The 21758-nt window shown below is 36.4% G+C and overlaps 1 protein-coding gene across 1 annotated transcript in view; it reads right to left on the bottom strand.

The window, feature by feature from the left end:
* Positions 1-21758, bottom strand: part of NOTCH2 (notch receptor 2) — a 279864-nt gene that overhangs the window by 92063 nt on the left and 166043 nt on the right. The window contains exons 5-11 of the mRNA XM_053693095.1: positions 19139-19261; positions 17420-17653; positions 14321-14476; positions 10044-10232; positions 8731-8844; positions 5235-5348; positions 3050-3283 (exon numbers count right to left, since the gene is read on the bottom strand). Coding sequence (XP_053549070.1) covers positions 3050-3283; positions 5235-5348; positions 8731-8844; positions 10044-10232; positions 14321-14476; positions 17420-17653; positions 19139-19261 — 1164 coding nt within the window. The remainder of the gene's footprint in view (positions 1-3049; positions 3284-5234; positions 5349-8730; positions 8845-10043; positions 10233-14320; positions 14477-17419; positions 17654-19138; positions 19262-21758) is intronic.

The raw sequence follows: 21758 nt of genomic DNA, 5'->3' as shown, positions 1-21758 counted from the left end.
CTTTTTCTCCACTCTTTCTTAATGCTATCTTTTTATCCACTCTTTCTTAATGCTATCTTTTTATCCACTCTTTCTTAATGCTATCTTTTTCTCCACTCTTTCTTAATGCTATCTTTTTCTCCACTCTTTCTTAATGCTATCTTTTTCTCCACTCTTTCTTAATGCTATCTTTTTCTCCACTCGTTCTTAATGCTATCTTTTTCTCCACTCGTTCTTAATGCTATCTTTTTCTCCACTCTTTCTTAATGCTATCTTTTTCTCCACTCTTTCTTAATGCTATCTTTTTCTCCACTCTTTCTTAATGCTATCTTTTTCTCCACTCTTTCTTAATGCTATCTTTTTCTCCACTCTTTCTTAATGCTATCTTTTTCTCCACTCTTTCTTAATGCTATCTTTTTCTCCACTCTTTCTTAATGCTATCTTTTTCTCCACTCTTTCTTAATGCTATCTTTTTCTCCACTCTTTCTTAATGCTATCTTTTTCTCCACTCGTTCTTAATGCTATCTTTTTCTCCACTCGTTCTTAATGCTATCTTTTTCTCCACTCTTTCTTAATGCTATCTTTTTCTCCACTCTTTCTTAATGCTATCTTTTTATCCACTCTTTCTTAATGCTATCTTTTTATCCACTCTTTCTTAATGCTATCTTTTTCTCCACTCTTTCTTAATGCTATCTTTTTCTCCACTCTTTCTTAATGCTATCTTTTTCTCCACTCTTTCTTAATGCTATCTTTTTCTCCACTCGTTCTTAATGCTATCTTTTTCTCCACTCGTTCTTAATGCTATCTTTTTCTCCACTCTTTCTTAATGCTATCTTTTTCTCCACTCTTTCTTAATGCTATCTTTTTCTCCACTCTTTCTTAATGCTATCTTTTTCTCCACTCTTTCTTAATGCTATCTTTTTCTCCACTCTTTCTTAATGCTATCTTTTTCTCCACTCTTTCTTAATGCTATCTTTTTATCCACTCTTTCTTAATGCTATCTTTTTCTCCACTCTTTCTTAATGCTATCTTTTTCTCCACTCGTTCTTAATGCTATCTTTTTCTCCACTCTTTCTTAATGCTATCTTTTTCTCCACTCTTTCTTAATGCTATCTTTTTCTCCACTCTTTCTTAATGCTATCTTTTTCTCCACTCTTTCTTAATGCTATCTTTTTCTCCACTCTTTCTTAATGCTATCTTTTTCTCCACTCGTTCTTATTGCTATCTTTTTCTCCACTCGTTCTTAATGCTATCTTTTTCTCCACTCTTTCTTAATGCTATCTTTTTCTCCACTCTTTCTTAATGCTATCTTTTTCTCCACTCGTTCTTAATGCTATCTTTTTCTCCACTCTTTCTTAATGCTATCTTTTTCTCCACTCTTTCTTAATGCTATCTTTTTCTCCACTCGTTCTTAATGCTATCTTTTTCTCCACTCTTTCTTAATGCTATCTTTTTCTCCACTCTTTCTTAATGCTATCTTTTTCTCCACTCGTTCTTAATGCTATCTTTTTCTCCACTCTTTCTTAATGCTATCTTTTTCTCCACTCGTTCTTAATGCTATCTTTTTCTCCACTCGTTCTTAATGCTATCTTTTTCTCCACTCGTTCTTAATGCTATCTTTTTCTCCACTCGTTCTTAATGCTATCTTTTTCTCCACTCTTTCTTAATGCTATCTTTTTCTCCACTCTTTCTTAATGTTATCTTTTTCTCCACTCTTTCTTAATGCTATCTTTTTCTCCACTCTTTCTTAATGCTATCTTTTTCTCCACTCTTTCTTAATGCTATCTTTTTCTCCACTCTCACTTTTTCCATTCTCTTTCTGCCCTTGTTTACCCTCTCAGAAGTAACACTCTAAGCACTAATGGGGTCCCTATAGCCATAGATGAATATCATATCCTTGCTCTTTCATGAATAAATAATATCCCTTTGGATAATACTTGTAGCAGGTAGCCCAACACTCACTCACTAACTTTCACTCGCCACTTTTAAATTTTCACTCGCCAATGGCTAGTGGACTAGTGGAAATTTTGACCCTATATATATATATATATATATAAATGTCGAAATGTAGGAGGGCACTCACAGGATTTGTATAGAAGCAACAAAATAGTATATCTTTATTTCCAAGTTAAATTCATATTAATTGTAGGTGTCAACGTTTCGGCCCATTAGTGGGCCTTCTTCAAGACCGGCTATGTATTTTATATATATATATATATATACAGTATATAAACTCTGTTTTTCTCAAGCATTTTTTACAATTTAATTAGGTTTCCAAAAAAAAAATGTGAATTAAACATTAAATTATCACATTTTACTTTTTATTTCATGATTCACATAGAACTTACAATTTTAAACAACTTTCCAGTTTACTTCTGTTATCAAATTTGCTTTATTCTCTTGGTTTTCTTTTTTTTGAAGGAGAACCAATGCACTACTAGTTGAACACATCAGGTGAGCCAATGACAAAAGCCATATATGTGCAGCCATCAATCACCAGCTAGTTCCCAGTATTGCATTGTTGTTCATGAGCCTACCTAGGTATGCTTTTCAACAAAGGATATCAATAGAACAATGCAAATAAGATAATAGAAGTACATTGGAAAGTTATTAACATTTGCAAGTGCTATCTGAATCATGAAAGTTTCCTTTTGGCTTTAATATCCCTTTAAAGGACCACTAAACACAGATGAATTGCATAATCAATGAATGCATAATAAAAAGACATTGCAAAAGCACTTACTTTGAATTTCAAATTAGTAGAAGATTTTTTTCTTCCAAATGTCAGTTAGTTACATTGCCTTCCTAATGCATCATGTGATAGCCATCAGCCAATCACAAAATGCACATACGTATATACTGTGAATCTTGCACATGCTCATTAGGAGCTGGTGCCTCAGAAAGTGTGCATATATGAAGATTCTGCACATTTAGGTAATGGAAGTGAATTGGAAAGTTGTTTAAAATTCTGTACTCTATCTGAATTATGAAAGTTTAATTTTGATTTGAGTGTCCCTTTAAAGCTTTTTTTTTTTTTTTAACCTATATGATTTGCATTTGCTCCACATACCTGATGTTCCTGGTAGGCAGTTACATTGGTAATTATTGACTAGGTCTATACAGCGGCCATTGTTCAGACACGGATTACTGAGACACTCGTCTATTTGTTCTCCACATATAGGGCCCTTATATCCAGGTTGGCAAACGCACGTGAAAGAATCAATTCCGTCTATGCAGGTTCCATGGTGACAGGGATCTGGGTCACAGTCGTTTATATTCTTCTCACACAAAGTACCAGTAAACCCTATCAGAGTAAAAAAGAACAGAAACAAGCAATTCTAATTATTTTTTACTTCTATAGCAACGGCAACATCAAAATCAACATCAATTCACAAAAGGGAATCCGTTAAACAACAGAAAGAGAGAAGTACCAAATTCTACTTTAAAATGTCCCGTCAATAAATCTTATGCTGCATTATTAGATGTATTTATCATTAAATGTTCAATCAAATTTATAGCTACTCTACTCGTTATCAAAAAGCCTATGTACATAGATTTGTACATTCATTTGTGCATTAATCAAATACTTTTTTTTTGGGGGGGGGGCAGAATTGAAACAAAAGTATCATAATTACAGTCACTGTTAAGCATGTTTTGCTGATCATTGTAAAATTATTGTGCATTTTTATTATTAGATCTGCATGTATGTTTGTTTTTTAACCCCTTAATGCAGTTCGGACGTTCCATGATGTCCTAACCGCACTGGGCTTTAGAGCCGTTTGGACAGCATGGAACATCCTAGCCGGTCTGCTGTACTAAAGCAGCTACGGCTTCTTAACTGGGATCGCGGACTGGAGGGCGTGCCTAGCGTCATAGGCACTTCACCCAGACCCGATTCTATAATTGAAATCACGTGATCGCATGTACTGGGATCGCGGACTGGAGGGCGTGCCTAGCGTCATAGGCACTCCCCCCAGACCCAATTCTATCATTGAAATCACATGATCGCATGTACAATCACGTGATTTCATTTTTTTTACTTATTTGTTTACATCGGAAATTTGTTCCGATGTAACAAATAAGTACCGGCAGAAAGGAGTTAATTCAAGCTGAGAATCACTGAACTAGCAAATTTGTTCCAGTAAATGATAATACATCTATACACACTCTCCCCTTTATGTATGTGTCAGTGTTTCCATTTCATATCACACCTCTTCCTTACACATTGCTATATTTTTCTTCTGTTTTTTTTTTTGTGTTTGTTTTTACAAACAAAGCTTATTTTCATTGCCTGTTAAAACAGTGGCAATGTCCTCCACTGAAGCTTTTGCTAACCGGGTGGCATTATGAAGTAGCCAGGTGGGGGCAGTGTAATACTTTGCAATATTATAGCATTTTCTGTTATTAATAAATGTTACCTGAGCTAGCCAAAGCAAATTTGTGCAACTAACATTGAAAAAACTAATATTAGCTCATTTTAGCTGGCTGGTTACTAAAATCAGCTGGGTGGTGAATCTATTAAATACGTCCTGGGCAGAATATTACAGTAGTCACAATACTGAAGTTACCAGGTAAAAACCACAGCTATAGTGTAAGGAAACTCCCAAAATAAGCTTTTTATGGCTACAATTTATCAAAGGGTCTTAGCCCCATCAGCTGCAGGTTGCACAAGCGAACTTGCAGACAAGATTTAAGAAGCAGCGGTCATCAGCCCATTGCTTCTTAACCCTATTGTCCACCTGTTATGTAGCGGATAGCAATCTCCCCGGACTTTTCAGACCGGGGAGATAGACAGCTCCTGCCCGTGCATGATTGGCTGTGTGCAGGCAGGGGCAGGGTTGCACACAAGTACACTTGTGCAATGATAAATGCGGGCAGCGAATTGCTGCATGCCAGAGGCGATGCGGGACGGACGATCAGGGATGAGGATGTATGCCCCTGTCCGCCAGTAGTGTGATAAATCTAGCCCTATTATGCATGCATAGATATCAGATCCTACATCTTCTACAACTCTCACACAAAAATGCATCTTGTAGGTACATGCATGTGGCATGCATCCTATCCCCTCCCAATAAAAGGTATGCAAAATAATGGCTTGTGTTTCTTTTAACTCCCCCCTCTGCAAAATATATTATATTATATTATATATGTTATATTTTTTAAGACAATATACAGCATTTAAAAATATTATGAGGAATGAGGGTTATAGCAAGCAATGCTCTCTATTATATCTGTGCATAAATAATCCATTTTACCTGTTGCACATATGCAGTTATAGCCACTTGGATGATCAAAGCATTTGGCGCCATTCAGACATGGTGTGCTAGCGCAGTCATCGATATCAATTTGACATACAGGCCCAGTAAATCCTGTGGAATATACAAAGTTAATAGGATCAGATGCAGGATAACATCTGCATTTCAACCACAATCAATGTTTTTCAGATAGAACCATTGCGAGGTAAATATGAAGTTATTAAGGAGCACCTTTGCAACATTCATATTTGCAACCTATTATCTATTGTCTTACATTCACTTGACTGCCAATATGGCTTCCCAGTAGAGCACATTAGAGACATCACTCTGATTAGCCTTTTTTAAATGAATATTCATTAATCTTCATTTTTCATTATGTGTTCAACAACTACAAAGAGTTTAAGCGCATAGTTAAATCTGCCCCCATGCCTTTACAAAGCAGAATATGACAGGTGATTAGAGCATTAAAGGGACAGTTCACCCAAAAACTTTCTCCCCTTTAAATTATTCCCAATGATCCTTTTTACCTGCTAGATTGTATTAAATTGGTTGCAAGTAGCTCCTTTACTCATATTTCAGCATTTGAAATAGCGGATTTAGCTTGTGGTTTCCCAACCTATACTGAAAGTTTTGATACTGGCGTATACGTTATTGACAAGCCTAAGTAAACACAGCCAGCAGAAGAGATTACACTCCCAGTGGGGGGCATGATAGTTAAGTAATAACATTATAATTTTCCATTGTTCTCTCTATGTATTGAGCTTTGGTGTTCCAGACAAATATAAGATAAGGAAGCAAGATTGTGTACACAAAAGTGATAACATAATGAGATCTGATATTACCTGAAGCTCAACCCATTGTAATAGGCTGTGGTTTCAAAGCACAAAACCAGCTACTTCAGATACACAAATAAACCCGAAAATGCATTTTCTCAAATATTTTATACTCTGCAGTTGGTATAAGTCATTTAAAATAAATTTATGGAAAAACAATTTTACAGTGTACTGTCCCTTTAAGTAAATATTCCCCTCCTGATTGGCTCATTAGCTGTTTCTATCTTAGCAGTGGCAATGGTGAAAAAAAATTATTCTGATTCTAAAACAAATCTTTAGTCACAACGAGAATTTTGTTATCTGCTAAATTCATAAAAAATATTTTTTTATAATTAAATTACATGGACATCTGAAGGCAAATTTCCATGTTTAAATCCACACTCAGATCTTTTAGCTCTTCCCAGTGTATTATACTTTATGCTGATAAAAGCAGAAATTTTGCAAGGTCTGGTGTGATTTAACACTCAACATGGAAGGATGTTGGCTGTGATAATCAGCATAACAAGGTTTGTGGGATGGAAACAGTTTATAGACTAGAAGTAGTTTTGGACAGAGGCTTAAAATATCACCAAATATGCCACAACCTAACTTGCACGTTATTGGCTGGTCTTGATTTTTTTTTCTATTGTCTAAACAGCTGTCAAGCAATCAGAAACAGTTTAATTTAAGCTCAGAGCCCAACGTAAAACTTGAAGCAATTAATACATGAAAGCTGATTTAAAAACATACATACACACAAGAGGATACAGCCACAATCATACAAAGTGAATAGTGAGAAAATAAAAATATATACCTGACTTAAAGGGACAGTGTACTGCAAACATTTCTCCCCTTTAAAGGGATAGTAAAGTCCAAATTAAAATGACATGCCCTACATGCATCAGTTTAAACAACTTTCTAATTTACTATTATCATCAAATTTGCTTTGTTCTCTTGTTATTCTTAGTTGAAAGCTAAACCTAGGTAGGCTCATATGCTAATTTCTAAGCCCTTGAAGGCTGCCTCTCAGCTGAATGCATTTGAAAGTTTTTCACAGCTAGAGGGCGTTTGTTCACGCGTTGCATATAGATAACACTGTGCTCATGCATGTGAAGGTATTTAAGAGTGAGCACTTATTGCCTGAAATGCAGGTCTGTCAAAAGATCTGAGATAAGGAGTCAGTCAGCAGATACAAGGTCATTACAGAGATAAAAAGTATATTTCTATAGCTGTGTTGGTTATGCAAAATGGGGAATGGTAAATAACATAAATTACGCTTACCCAATAACTTTCTTTTCTTCTGATGGAAAGAGTCCACAGCTGCATTCATTACTTTAGGGAAATAAGAACCTGGCCACCAGGAGGAGGCAAAGACACCCCAGCCAAAGGCTTAAATACTCCTCCCACTTCCCTCATCCCCCAGTCATTCAGCCGAGGAACAAGGAACAGTAGAAGAAATATCAGGGTGAAAGGTGCCAGAAGAATAAAAAAGGACGCCCCACATAAAAATTACGGGTGGGGAGCTGTGGACTCTTTCCATCAGAAGAAAAGAAAATTATCAGCACAATGGTATCTATATGGTACACATGAACTAACGCCCTCTAGTTGTGAAAACACTGTCTGAATGCATTCAGATAAGAGGCAGCCTTCAAGGGCTAAGAGCCTTCCAAGGTTTATCATTCAACTAAGAATACCAAGAGAATAAAGCAAAATGATGTTAATTGAAAAGTTGTTTAAAATTGCATGCCTTATCTGTATCATGAAAGTTTATTTTTGACTAGACTGTCCCTTTAAGATTGACTTCGTCAGTATTCATCAGTATTAGATACACAATATTTAATTAATAGAGATCAGGAACAAGTTAGCACTGAAATTTAAATAATGTTCTAACCTCTTACAGTGCAGACTTGCCCTTAACAAAACGTTTTTAAATAGTGAGCATTCTTTCTCACCCACATCTTATTGGAAAACTGTACATTTTGGTGAAAGGGTAAACAACTCAGATATTTACTGCTCCAGCCAAAAATCACAAATCTATATAATTATGGTTCACAGAAGATGAAAACAATATGTAACTTGGCACAGCATGTCCTATTGTTATTGTAAAACAGACTCATTGGCAGATTTTGAAGAGGGATGGAAGGGTCTGAAGAAAATATGTTTTGTGTTATAAATGTAAGGTTTGTAGTATTGTTTGTTTATGTACATTAATACAATATCTCTGAGAATTGTTTTAAAAAAATGTGATAATAAAAAGCTCTAATTAATGACTTAATAACACAGGAATTTTCCTCTGTAATTATGTATTAAATGTTTATGTATTCCAGATCCTCTCAGCTAACATCCCATCCCATGCATTAGCTTGTTATTGTGTCCTATTATCAGTGGTGTCGCTGAGGGGCACTGCCCCTCCCAACACAATAGCTGGCCCCCATGTGCCCCCCCCCCTCAACTGTGATTGTCTTTCAGTTCCCCTAACACTTCCCCTGGCCCCAATCACAGACAGCCCCGCCCACATGCTTGGCTCCACCCCTTTCACAATCCCAGCCACAAAAAACTAGTGGGTCTCTGGGAAGTGCCCCCCCCCCCCCCCCCCAAAAAAAAAAAAAAAATTAACATTGTCTATTAAATCAGTTATGTTCTTTGAGAATAGTCAATAACAGATCTTGATAATGGTCAGGCACCTGGGGGGCAATCACACGTGAAGCCGTTGACTCTGTCCAAACATTTTCCATTGTTCAAGCAAGGATTGCTCAGGCACTCATCAATTTCAGTTTCACAGTGTATTCCTGTGTAACCTATGGTCAGAAAACAAAAACAAAGGTTGGCTATCTGAATTCTGAATCTCTGTCTCACATTTTTTTAAGCAGTGTAATACATGAAGTATGGCTCGTTCTTAAGGAACAGAGAATGTCAAACTTGAGGATAACTCCAGTTTGGAGAAATCATATCCTGAACTTTTTTACAGTCTTGTTAGGGAGTGTGAAATATCCAGCAAGAGAATGTTTTTTTATCTGAATCTTCTAAAACTGGGAGATTAAGCTATAAAACCCAGATCACTTTGGCTTCAGACACCTTTTCAATAAGTAATATAAATATGTAAAGTTGAAATGCAACTGCAATTTTATTTGATACAAAATGAATTAATTGGAGTAGAAGGCTTCACACATAGCCATGTCTTGTAGTCTTTTCTAGTAGCCAAGTGGTTAATGGGGACATTATCTCTCGAATGTTGTGATTATCTAAAGTTCTCTGGTATGGAGAGGTTATCGAAAAGGTTCATCAGTACTGTGAGGTCCATCAAATAATTTTATAAAGGCAAATTTTAGCAGGGTTCTGGATATAAAGGATAGATGCCCAACTTGAGACAACTAAAAAAAAACAAATTTATAAAATAGCTTTAAAAGTGGAAAATGAAAAAGCATTTCTACCGTGATCAAAAATAGCTTTTGAAAATGTATGGACCTCCCGCTAAATGTTAATATGTGTGTAAGATTCAGCCAATCATAAGATACTTAATAACTTTCCAAAGACAATGGTTGTCAGAGTATAGGTGTATGGAATTTATATTTACTTAATTCCCATTCCCTGTAACATCTTCGTAGAAAAAAAAAAAAAAAGTTTTGCTACTTTCTATTATCTGTATTATTTTTCCCAAAATGTGGTACCCATAGAAGGAATTGACTATAATGTTTTATATGTTCCATTCTATAAAAAGACTGGAAAAAAAATATCTGACCCTAAAATTCAATATTTGCAAAACAATAATGTATTAGATCAGGGCTCGACAAACCCAGAAGCCTGGGAGCCAATGGCTCCTAGAATTTTACCCCTGGCTCCTAACTTTTTGGGTTATTTTCCATATATCTATATGCAAATACCACTGTCTGGCTCCTAAAAAATATACCTGGATCCTAAATATTCTTACTGGCTCCTAATTTTTAAACAGATTTGTCAAGCACTGTATTAGATAACATTTTCTAATGCGGTTACATACCTGGCATACACAAACACGTGAAGCCACCAATTTTGTCCAGGCAGGTGGCCTCGTTTTGGCACGGTACAGAAAGGCACTCATTAATGTCCATTTCACAGCGAGGACCACTGTAACCCTTTGAGCACTGACAGTAAAAGGAACCTTCTGTGTTAACGCAAGTTCCGGCATGTTCACAAGGGTTGCTGTTAACTGTAAAAGGTAGAAGACATAACCTTAGGGTGCATGGGAAAAAGCTGCATTAAACAAATATAAATGAAATAATAACCACAAGTTGAAGCATCCCATAGTAATTTCTAAACTGAGACGTCTTGTGTGTCCCTCCTATGCTCTGTAATGGTCTCTATTTCTTTGTCCTTACAGCCTCCTCTATTGCACATACTCCAATACTTGCCAGAAAAAGAGACTTTTATACATAGAGACAGCTAGTACAGATAAAGAGACAGTCTGTGTAAAAGAGGGGCACTCTACTAATGAAGTGCATGTTCTCTCTATAGATTTTAAAGGGATACTAAACCCAAATTGTTTTCTTTCATGATTCAGATAGAGCGTGCAATTTTAAGCAACTTTCTAATTTACTCCTATTATCAATTTTTCTTCATGCACTTGCTATCTTTATTTAAAAAGGAGGACTGTAAAACTTAGGACCCGGTCCATTTTAGGTTCAGCACCCTGGATAGTGATTTTTTTATTGGTGGCTACATTTAGCAAACCAATAAGCAAGCATAACCTAGGTTCTAACCCGAAAATGGGCCAGCTGCTAAACTTTACATTCCTGCTTTTTAAATAAAGTTAGCTAGAGAACGAATAAAAATGAATAATAGGTGTAAATTAGAAAGTTTTTCAAAATTGCATGCTCTATCTGAATCATGAAAGAAAACATTTGGGTTTAGTGTCCCTTTAAACCTATGGCATGTTGCATAATTTGTCCAGTTTTGTGCCTTTCTTTTGCAACCTATAAAATAGAGACACCACCAGGTTAAGAGAGAAGAAACACCAAGGAGAAATACGCTATGAACATAAAAAAGAGACACAGCACAGGGGAATTGTTTGCAAACAGCTCTGTTTACCTTTATTTTGTTACTTGAAATAGCTGATATTGCTTGCATATACAGAAATATGAATAACAAACATATTCTCTATAGAAAAGCTATGCCAATACTTTAAATATCCCTTTAAACAGCCAACATAAATATAAACCTTATTTCAAATTGACCTTGAATGTCACCTTCATGTTTAATCATATTCTGCAAAGTTCACCAACTTAACAAAAAAAAAAACTAAAAAAAAAGACTCAACAAAGTCTTTGTTTTTCCAGAAAGTCATTAGCAATATAATCTTCCTACTAACAATCTCACTTAACTGTTCAGAATAACAAGGGCTACAAGTTTTTTTATGATTTTTTTTTCCAGCCTGCTTCTCAGACTGGTCAAATTCACCTGACTTCCTATCACAAGATCTGCTAAATTCAAAAAAATGAAAACTGGATCAAACAGGAAAGTGATGAAAAAGTTACATTCCTGTGAAGGCAATAACCTCAGCTTAACGTTCCAACTCAAATAAACCTGTGGCCCAAAACAGTACATTTCCCAATACACTTTTTTTTATTGAAAGTGATTAAACAGTCTTTTTATAAAAGGTATGATTGAATTTCTTGGATCTCAGCATGAATTTATTTCATGTGTGTAATTTACCACAAAGTATATATTATGAAGTTAGCAGATGTGGAAAACTCTGTGTTCTTTTTATTTAGGATTTATTAGCATTGCCCATAATAAAATCCAGCAAAATGGATACAAATATATTAAAGTTACTTTGTGTATGTGTTGTATAAATAAGGCATTTAAATAATATATTAAAAGGGACAAAAGTATGTTAGCAGTATTTGAAAAAATGTTTGTAGCAATAATATACATTATTATTATACAAGACTGCTGTTAAAACCACATGCACACTCCTGAGCACCTAGGTTTACCCTTCAACAAAGAATACTAAGGGCTAGATTTATCAAGCCCCTGCGGCAGCAAGTTCTCACAAGAACTTGCTCTCCGCGATTTATCAAGCAGCGATCACCAGACCGCTGCTTCCCTAACATCTTCGCCACATCTATTCTGGCGAAATTCAATCTCCTCGGTCGAGTACGACCGAGGAGATTGACAGCTCCTGCCCGCGCGTGATTGGCTGTGCGCGGGCAGGGGGCGGGATTGCACGCGAGCGCAAAATTGCGCTCATGTGCAATGTTAATTACCTGCAGGTAATTGCGCCCCGCCACAGGCGAGCTGAGGCGTACAGGGGCGCGTATACGCGCCCCTGTACGCCTCAGGGTTGATAAATCTAGCCCTAATAGAATGAAGCAAAGCTGATAGCTGTAAATTGAAAAGTCTGTGTTTCTTTCTAATTTACTCCTATTATCAAATTTTCTTCATTCTCTTGGTATCTTAATTTGAAAGCAAGAATGTAAATTTAGATACCGGCCCATTTTTGGTGAACAACCTGGGTTGTTCATGCTGATTGGTGGATACATTCACCCACCAATATACAAGTTCTGTCCAGAGTACTGAACCAAACATTGGCTGGCTCCTTAGCTTAGATGTGTTCTTTTTCAAATAAAGATAGCAAGAGAATGAAGAAAAATTGATAATAGGAGTATATTAGAAAGTTGCTTAAAATTGCCTGCTCTAGTTGAATCACGAAAGAAAAAAATATGGGTTCAGTGTCCCTTTAACTAAAGCACAGATGAAAGAATCAGCTGATCAGTAACCATGGTTATTAATCTGCTGTTACCCATCAGCTGATTATTTCATATAGCCTCTAGTACAGATATCATGAAAATGTTGTCTGCTAGTTGTACTTGAAGACTGGAGTTGAGAAACACTGATATAGTGCATTGAGCATACTTAATGATAGTGTAAGCTGCCTGACCCTGCTACACCGTAATTGCTGAACAGACTCATATGTATTTGAGCACTGACTAACCAGACTAATGGAGATTGGTTAAATATACTCAAGAAGCTTTTTAAGGGGTGCATGCCAAGACTGCACTGGATTTACAAAACCCTACAAAATGATAGTTTTAAATACTTTTATAACACTTCTTTTGTTTGCATGTGTGCATAATATAGGGTTTACCTGCTAATAAATACTATGCATATATAAATAAATGACTTGAATGTCCCCTTATCAGCAAAATAACTGTTAAAGGGACATTAAACACTTTGAGATTGTAATATAAAATGATAAATTGTGTATATATAAAAAAAAGTCTGCAATATACTTTCATTGTTTTTTGTCCCCTTTTCCTATAATTCCATTATGAAATTGTGAGTTTTTCAGTTCCTGTTAGAAATGGAAGTGCAGAACACTGTTATATACCACACATCCATTGGCTGCACACTTTAGTGACCTATTTATAACTATCTCTAATTGGTTACAGCAGAGAAGGTAACCTAAGTTAGCTCCCATTGTTTTATAGACACTAAAACTTTACACTTATTTTGCCAATATTTAAACAGCTAATGGAACTTTAAAAAATACATCTACATGTTAGTCTCAGACTAATCTTTTCTTTGAATGCATCATTCTATCTAGCATTTATTTAGTGTTTAATGTCCCATTAAGAACTACTTTTTTGCAAGCAGACAATAATTATACTTTATTACATTTATATTTATTAAAAATAGATATGAATGAGGAATACAGCTATGGTGTAAAAGAACTTAAAGGGACAGTACACTGTAAAATTGTTTTTGCATAAATGTATTTTAAATGACTTGTTATACCAACTGCAGAGTATAAAATATTTGAGAAATTGCATTTTCGGGTTTATTTGTGTATATGAAGTAGCTGGTTTTGTGCTTTGAAACCACAGCCTATTACAATGGGTTGAGCTTCAGGTAATATCAGATCTCATTATATTATCAATTTTATGTACACAGACTTGCTTCCTTATCTTATATTTGTCTGGAACACCAAAGCTCAATACATAGAGAGAACAATGGAAAATTATCATTTTATTATTTAACTATCATGCCCCCCACTGAGGGTGTAATCTCTTCTGCTGGCTGTGTTTACTTAGGCTTGTCAATAGCGTATACGCCAGTATCAAAAAACTTTCAGTATAGGTTGGGAAACCACAAGCTAAATCAGCTATTTCAAATGCTGAAATATGAGTAAAGGAGCTACTTGCAACCAATTTAATACACTCTAGCAGGTAAAAAGGATCATTGGGAATAATTTAAAGGGGAGAAAGTTTTTGGGTGAACTGTCCCTTTAACACTCACCTAAAGAACATTCATCAATGTCTTCTGTGCAGGCAGCGCCTTTGTATCCATTAGGACATGTGCAGATGGCCTGTCCAGTTAGAGGATTGGTGTCACATAAGGATCCCTTGTGACATGGGTTACTTATGCAGGCATCATCTATGTGACACATGAGACCTGTATTTTGAGTAGAGAAATGTTAACAAAATGTCTTTTACTTTATCTAAACAGTATAGCATATTATAGACACTCAGTATTTTTCAATCCCAGTCCCCAGGGCACACCACAGGTCAGAATTTCATGATATCTAAACTAGTCACAGGTGAAATAATGGTTACTAAACTGCGCTCACCCAATCAGCTAAGTATTTCATCTGTACTCTAGTTTAGATATCATGGAAATCTGGCTAATTGTTGAGCAGTGAGGACTGTAGTTGAAAAACACTAATCTAGACCATTTGAATATAATTATATATTTGTAATGTATATAAATCTTATTTATTAGGTAAAATACAGAAATGTAACAAGCACATAATTACTGGACCCCTGATCCAGGAACAAATTGATTAGTGTAGGCAAGTCTCATTTGCAAGCCAATCAGGGTGTTATATGGATGTGTTGTGTTGATGTAGTAGGACTTACAATAGTGCTAAGTCCTTGGTCCATGAATGAAATGATGCTACCCCCAACTCTCTGTCCACTACAATCTGAACCCAACCATAGTCAGCAGTTACAATTAAACTTCAGTAGACTTAAATGTTCACACAAGAGCATGCTGATACCCAGCTAATAGATTCCATATGAGAGTAATTTCTCTTAAAGCTAGAATATAATCTCCCTATGTTCCACAGCTGAGTCTCATGGTCCCAACAGATGTATTTATAAGGACAGCCCTGGGTTAAGTGTAGGTGACAGGGTGTATTTTGTATGCACTGTAGATGCCATTTCCAATTATCTTGATCATTCACCCCCCCCCCCTTCATATTGTTTGGTGTGCCTGTGATACAGTGTTTGTTCATCTGTCAAAGTGGGTATAGTGGATGCTTGCCCAGGTAGAAGATACAGCTGGTTCATGGGCTGTTGCCCAAGTTGGAAAAATAGATGCAGAGCCACATAGGCGTAACTATGTCAGAATTGATATATTAGGGCTTGACAAACCCAGGAGCCAAGGAACCACTGTCTCATAGAATTGTACTCTTGGCTCCCAACCTTTTGAGTTATCCTCCAAATATCTATATAGACAAATACTACTGTCTGGTGCCTAAACAAATATCTGGCTCCTAAACATTCTTATTGGCTCCTAATTTTTAAACAGATTTGTCTTGTAAAGTTCTAACTAACTGTTGGCAAACAAGCTTGGTTTGTCCTTCTTTATTTTGCTTATTCGGATGCATGTCAAATATTGTTTAACAACGCATTATCTTTTCTATTATTTGTAATAAATTCCACTTTTTTTCACCTTGTCCATTTGTAGTACCTTTATTTTTTTTGTTAGGGGGGCAGCATATGCTATAATGTATTAGGCTATAGAGGTTGTAAATTTCTGTTGGGTTATGGAGCCTGTGGATTTGTTTTGCTTGTGTCAGTTAAATCTTTCTAAGTTAAAAAATAACTTTATATAACTAAGTTCATTTTTAAGATGAATAAAGAACAGACTGTGCATTTAAAGGACCACTCAATCCAGTACAATTGCATAATTAACAAGTGCACAATAAAATACTCTGAATTTCAAATAAGCAGTAGTTTTTTATTTCTGACAAATTTATTTTTTCTCCCATTTTCTAGCTCCCCTGTATCATGTGACAGACATCAGCCAATCACAGACTAGTATATGTGTACCCTGTAATCTTGTGCACATGCTCAGTATATAATATATTTTACACTATTTTAGAAAGATCAAGCACTCATTATTTCAACATGTTATTTCCAGACTAGATATTAAGGCAAAGATCTTACACAAAACAACACACAAGAAACTAAATCTGTTTTTACAAAATAGATTTTTGCAGACACCAAAGAAAATCATATGTTTTAAAGAGACATTAAAGTGCTCAATTTACTTTAATTTCCTTCATTCTCATTATTGAAAAGCATACCTAGGTATTCTCAGGAGCAGAAATGCATTACTGGGAGCTAGCTAGGTGATTGGTGGCTGCACTTCTATACCTCTAACCATTGGTTCACCTGATGCGTTCTGATGCATTCACCTAACTCCCAGAGTGAAGGGCATTGCTGCTCCTTCAACAAAGGATACCACGAGAATGAACCAAATTTAGTAATAGAGGTAAATTGTAAAGTTGTTTAAAATTGCACTCTCTATCCGATTCATGAAAGAAAAAAAAAATAAACTTTATGTCCCTTTAACTAAATCTGTGCCTCTGTAAGTTTTTAGGAAATATATTATTTGTGTGCTTAATACCCATAAATGTATGTCATTTATATGTTTATATGATCTGTGGCCCCTATGTGTTAGGAAGTTGGCCATCACTGCTCTAAATCATTAAAAGCATGTCTATTTAGTGCTACTGACCCTGCACATCTGTGTGTTTAACTCTCACAAAGGGGTTAAACATATAGTTAAATGGATAAAAAAACAGTCTATTTCATTGTTGTAATAAAAAAGTACTAAGCCATGGGTTATACTTAATGAAATAATTTACCTTTAAATATGTAGTACTCATCATTTTAAAAGGATTTTACCTTTTATTTTTATTTTTAACTTAATTTGTGCAGGGTCCATTACTTCCCATCACAGCCCCACAAGGGGACTGAGGTCACTACGGGAAGTGCTGCTAGGAGACATCAATCAGTCTATTACCCATGTTCAGAATAGTACTTTTGCTGCACAAAATCATGTGACAGTAGAACTTAAGTTATATCATGTCTGCTCTGTTATCTAGTTGTAGGCAGTGGCTACACTGAGAATTAATAAGTGCTCATTTAGCAAGGAAACAAGTAAGTTGTTTGCTGTTTTTGTAGCACAATCTGTTTATTTTTGTTTACGTTGATTTAACATATTTGTTTCTACTAAAGGAGCACTTTGTCATATCCCTTTAAGGCCCTGCTCAGGATTCATTAAAGAAAAACTGAATTTAGCATGTCTGATTTATCATCTACTTACCAATCTTTCCTATTGGGCACATGCACACAAATGATGCCACTCGGTCAACACAAGTGGACCCATTGGCGCACCCTGCCGAGGCGCAGTCATCAATGTTCTCACTGCAGTCATCACCAATCCAGCCATTGACACAGACACAGTTGTAGCCACCATTACTATTTGTGCACGTGCCACCGTTCTGGCAGGCGTTGGGTTGCAGTTGGCACTCGTCCACATCCTCTGTGCAGAACTGACCTAGTAAAAAAAAATCAAACAACGCAATGTTAGCACCGATTACTGATAAACCAAACCAGTTGTTATAGTAACCAAAGCTTACGTATCCTGAGCTCTTAGCCCAGCATTGTACATGAAACAGACCACGCAAGAATCACGAAAAGTGTAATTACATGTAGTAAAAAAACGTAATGTACAATTTGTGTTTGATTTTCTTTTTGTTTGTTTTAAACAAATGTTTTTATATTTTTTTTATTTTAAACTGTATATTTTCACTTTGTATCTAAAACAAATACTGCACTTAGGGTAATGCGCTATCTTCGTTGTTTATTTTTCATATCATTTAAACAAATTCCTGTGATAGGTAAAAGTTCCTGCTCCAGACTTCAGAAGCCTAGCTCTACATTCTACACTGTGATTGCTTGATTAGTACATAAGCTCATCTGTCCTTAATTGGCTACAGCAAAAGAGATCAACAATACTCAAGAAGTTATTCTAGGGATATGCTACTGGACTGCAAAATAATAAAAGTTGAAATGATTCTAAAACATTTATTTTGCATCCAAATCTTTTTACAATGTAGTGTTAATTGATATATACTCTGCAGTGTTCTCTGCATAAAATTTGGTCAGCCACATCACATTCTGAAGTAGACGGGTGGCATGATGAAATGGCCGGGTGGGGGCTGTATAATACTTTGCAATATTATAACATTTTATATTATTTATAAATGTTACTTAAGCTATCCAAAGCAGAAATGAATTGCATAATTTAATGAATCGATTCAATGATAATTTGTGAGAAAAAAAATTGGGAAAAAATAAAATTTGCACATTTATATTTTCAGTAAACTCCTTGGGAAACCACTGCTATGCATATATAAGCCCATCAGTTTGATGTCAGCACTTTATCATACTATAGCTACTCTTTATTGAAAATAAAGAAAGAAGGTCTAGTATATTTTTGCCAAGAGTATACAATATACAGTAAGAGAAAATTTTTGAAGTAATATAAAGCAAAGACTGAGAATGTGGACAACCAAACTAAAGAATACAAAAATGCTGCCTTCAGTTGATTCTAAGGGGCCTATCGTGTTTCTGGCGAGCCTGCAGGCTCGCCAGAAACAGCAGTTATGAAGCAGCGGTCACAAAGACCGCTGCTCCATAACTTGTCCGTCTGCTCTGAGCAGGTGGATAGACATCGCCGGAAATCAACCCGATCGAGTACGATCGGGTTGACTGACACCGCCCTGCTGGCGGCCCATTGGCCGCTAGTCTGCAGGGGGTGGCGTTACACCAGCAGCTCTTGTAAGCTGCTGGTGCAATGCTGAATATGGCAAGCGTATTGCTCGCCGTATTCAGCGAGGTCTGGCGGACCTGATCCGCACTGTCGGATCAGGTCCGCCAGACCTTGATAAATAGAGGCCTAATTGTTACTTAGATTGGAGTAGATTTTGAACTCATAAACCGGCAGCAACCATAAGAGTTTTACACATCTAAATCTTACCTGTCCACTCTGGAAGGCATCTGCAGTTGTAAGTATTCACCCCATCTACACAAGTTCCTCCATTCTGGCACCTATGGCTGGGGCAGTCATCTATATTGATATCACAGTTTTTTCCATCAAACCCTGGAACAAATGCAATAGTTTATTTCAGTTTTTCAAGTTCTTGTGGGCTTGGGGAGAAGAATGAGAAAATGGAAAGTGAATAAAGGAACATTCTGATACAGAAATGACATTCTCTAAGTCGCAAAGGGGTTACAACTGTAGGTAAAGTCCTGCTTGGTAACTACAAACATGGCATCTCCCAAACAGGATGCCGCCAATGGTTGGCAACTGGGTGCAACTGCTTTGGCTTGTTCTGTTCAGTAATTGCAGTGTTTGCATCTCCTGAGTTAAAGTTTATCTTTGTGTTTAACACATTAAAATAGATTGAACACATAAGCCTAGTTTCCATTGCTGTTGTAAACTATGTAAAGTGTTGGTAACATAAAACATCCCCATAGGCACTAAATCAAAATGAAACGTTCATGATTCAGATAAAGCATGCAATTAAAATATATATATACAGGTAGCCCTCAGTTTACGCCGGGGTTAGGTTCCAGAAGGAATGGTTGTAAATCGAAACCGTTGTAAATTGAAACCCAGTTTATAATGTAAGTCAATGGGAAGTGAGGGAGTTAGGTTTCAGGCCCCTCTCAAAATTGTCATGAGTAACACCTAATACATTATTTTTAAAGCTTTGAAATGAAGACTTTAAATGCAGAACAGCATTATAAACCTAATAAAGTAATCACACAACACAGAATATATAATTAAACTAAGTTAAATGAACAAAAACATTTGATAAACAGCATTATAAACCTAATAAAATAATCACACAACACAGACTTTACTTGCATTTTTCTGCAAACAGTTCTTTCTATGCATTCCAATCTGGACTGATTTATAGACAGGAAGGTCTTGTTCCTTTGAAATCTGCTCGATAGCTCATGTCTGGTTAAACTGATTAATTTCAGCTTGCTTGGCTTGCATATCTTTGCTGCAACACAAGCGGACAGCTCCACCTACTGGCTATTTTAATCAATGCACTGCTTCTCAATGCTTTTCAATAGCAGTCACATGACTGAAAAAAAGGTTGTTATTCTGAAACGGTGCAAATTAAACCGTTGTAAACCGATGGCCACCTGTGTATGTATATATATATATATATATATATATATATATATATATATATATTAGATATACCAGCTAGCATAGGATTGTAATGACTGTGGTCTAGAACCCACCTACCCTAAATGCTGAGATAAGTACCCAGGTGCATGGAGGTTTAAAAGATAATTAATTATGTAAAGAGAAAAATAATGTAAACCCTATCAGTGGACGCACTGTGTAACTGGACTCTTGAGACCCCCTGTTTGTACGTTGGGTAATGAATGAATCGCATATGCTTAGGATTATTTTTGGATGACGAATAGTGTTATCCTTATTTACTTTCATGCACATTGTTTAATTTTTTAATAATTTAATTATTTTGTTGCATCATACCTGACATCTGTGTTTGTGTGTTTGTTTTGAGACTCTTGCAGCTCCTACTTTATTATTTTTATTGTAGGCTATATGTGGGAGTGCTGGATAGGGTTTACATTATTTTTCTCTTTACATAATATACAGGGAGTGCAGAATTATTAGGAAAATGAGTATTTTGACCACATCATCCTCTTTATGCATGTTGTCTTACTCCAAGCTGTATAGGCTCGAAAGCCTACTACCAATTAAGCATATTAGGTGATGTGCATCTCTGTAATGAGAAGGGGTGTGGTCTAATGACATCAACACCCTATATCAGGTGTGCATAATTATTAGGCAACTTCCTTTCCTTTGGCAAAATGGGTCAAAAGAAGGACTTGACAGGCTCAGAAAAGTCAAAAATAGTGAGATATCTTGCAGAGGGATGCAGCACTCTTAAAATTGCAAAGCTTCTGAAGCGTGATCATCGAACAATCAAGCGTTTCATTCAAAATAGTCAACAGGGTCGCAAGAAGCATGTGGAAAAACCAAGGCGCAAAATAACTGCCCATGAACTGAGAAAAGTCAAGTGTGCAGCTGCCAAGATGCCAATTGCCACCAGTTTGGCCATATTTCAGAGCTGCAACATCACTGGAGTGCCCAAAAGCACAAGGTGTGCAATACTCAGAGACATGGCCAAGGTAAGAAAGGCTGAAAGACGACCACCACTGAACAAGACACAGAAGCTGAAACGTCAAGACTGGGCCAAGAAATATCTCAAGACTGGATTGGTAAAGGGCAGAGAGCTCCAGTCCGACTCAGACGCCAGCAAGGTGGAGGTGGAGTACTGGTTTGGGCTGGTATCATCAAAGATGAGCTTGTGGGGCCTTTTCGGTTGAGGATGGAGTCAAGCTCAACTCCCAGTCCTACTGCCAGTTTCTGGAAGACACCTTCTTCAAGCAGTGGTACAGGAAGAAGTCTGCATCCTTCAAGAAAAACATGATTTTCATGCAGGACAATGCTCCATCACACACGTCCAAGTACTCCACAGCGTGGCTGGCAAGAAAGGGTATAAAAGAAGAAAATCTAATGACATGGCCTCCTTGTTCACCTGATC

Source organism: Bombina bombina, chromosome 10 (assembly GCF_027579735.1).
Source record: "Bombina bombina isolate aBomBom1 chromosome 10, aBomBom1.pri, whole genome shotgun sequence".
NCBI lineage: Eukaryota > Metazoa > Chordata > Amphibia > Anura > Bombinatoridae > Bombina > Bombina bombina.
Note: the sequence above shows the minus strand (reverse complement) of the source record. Positions and strands in the feature narration are given on the sequence as shown.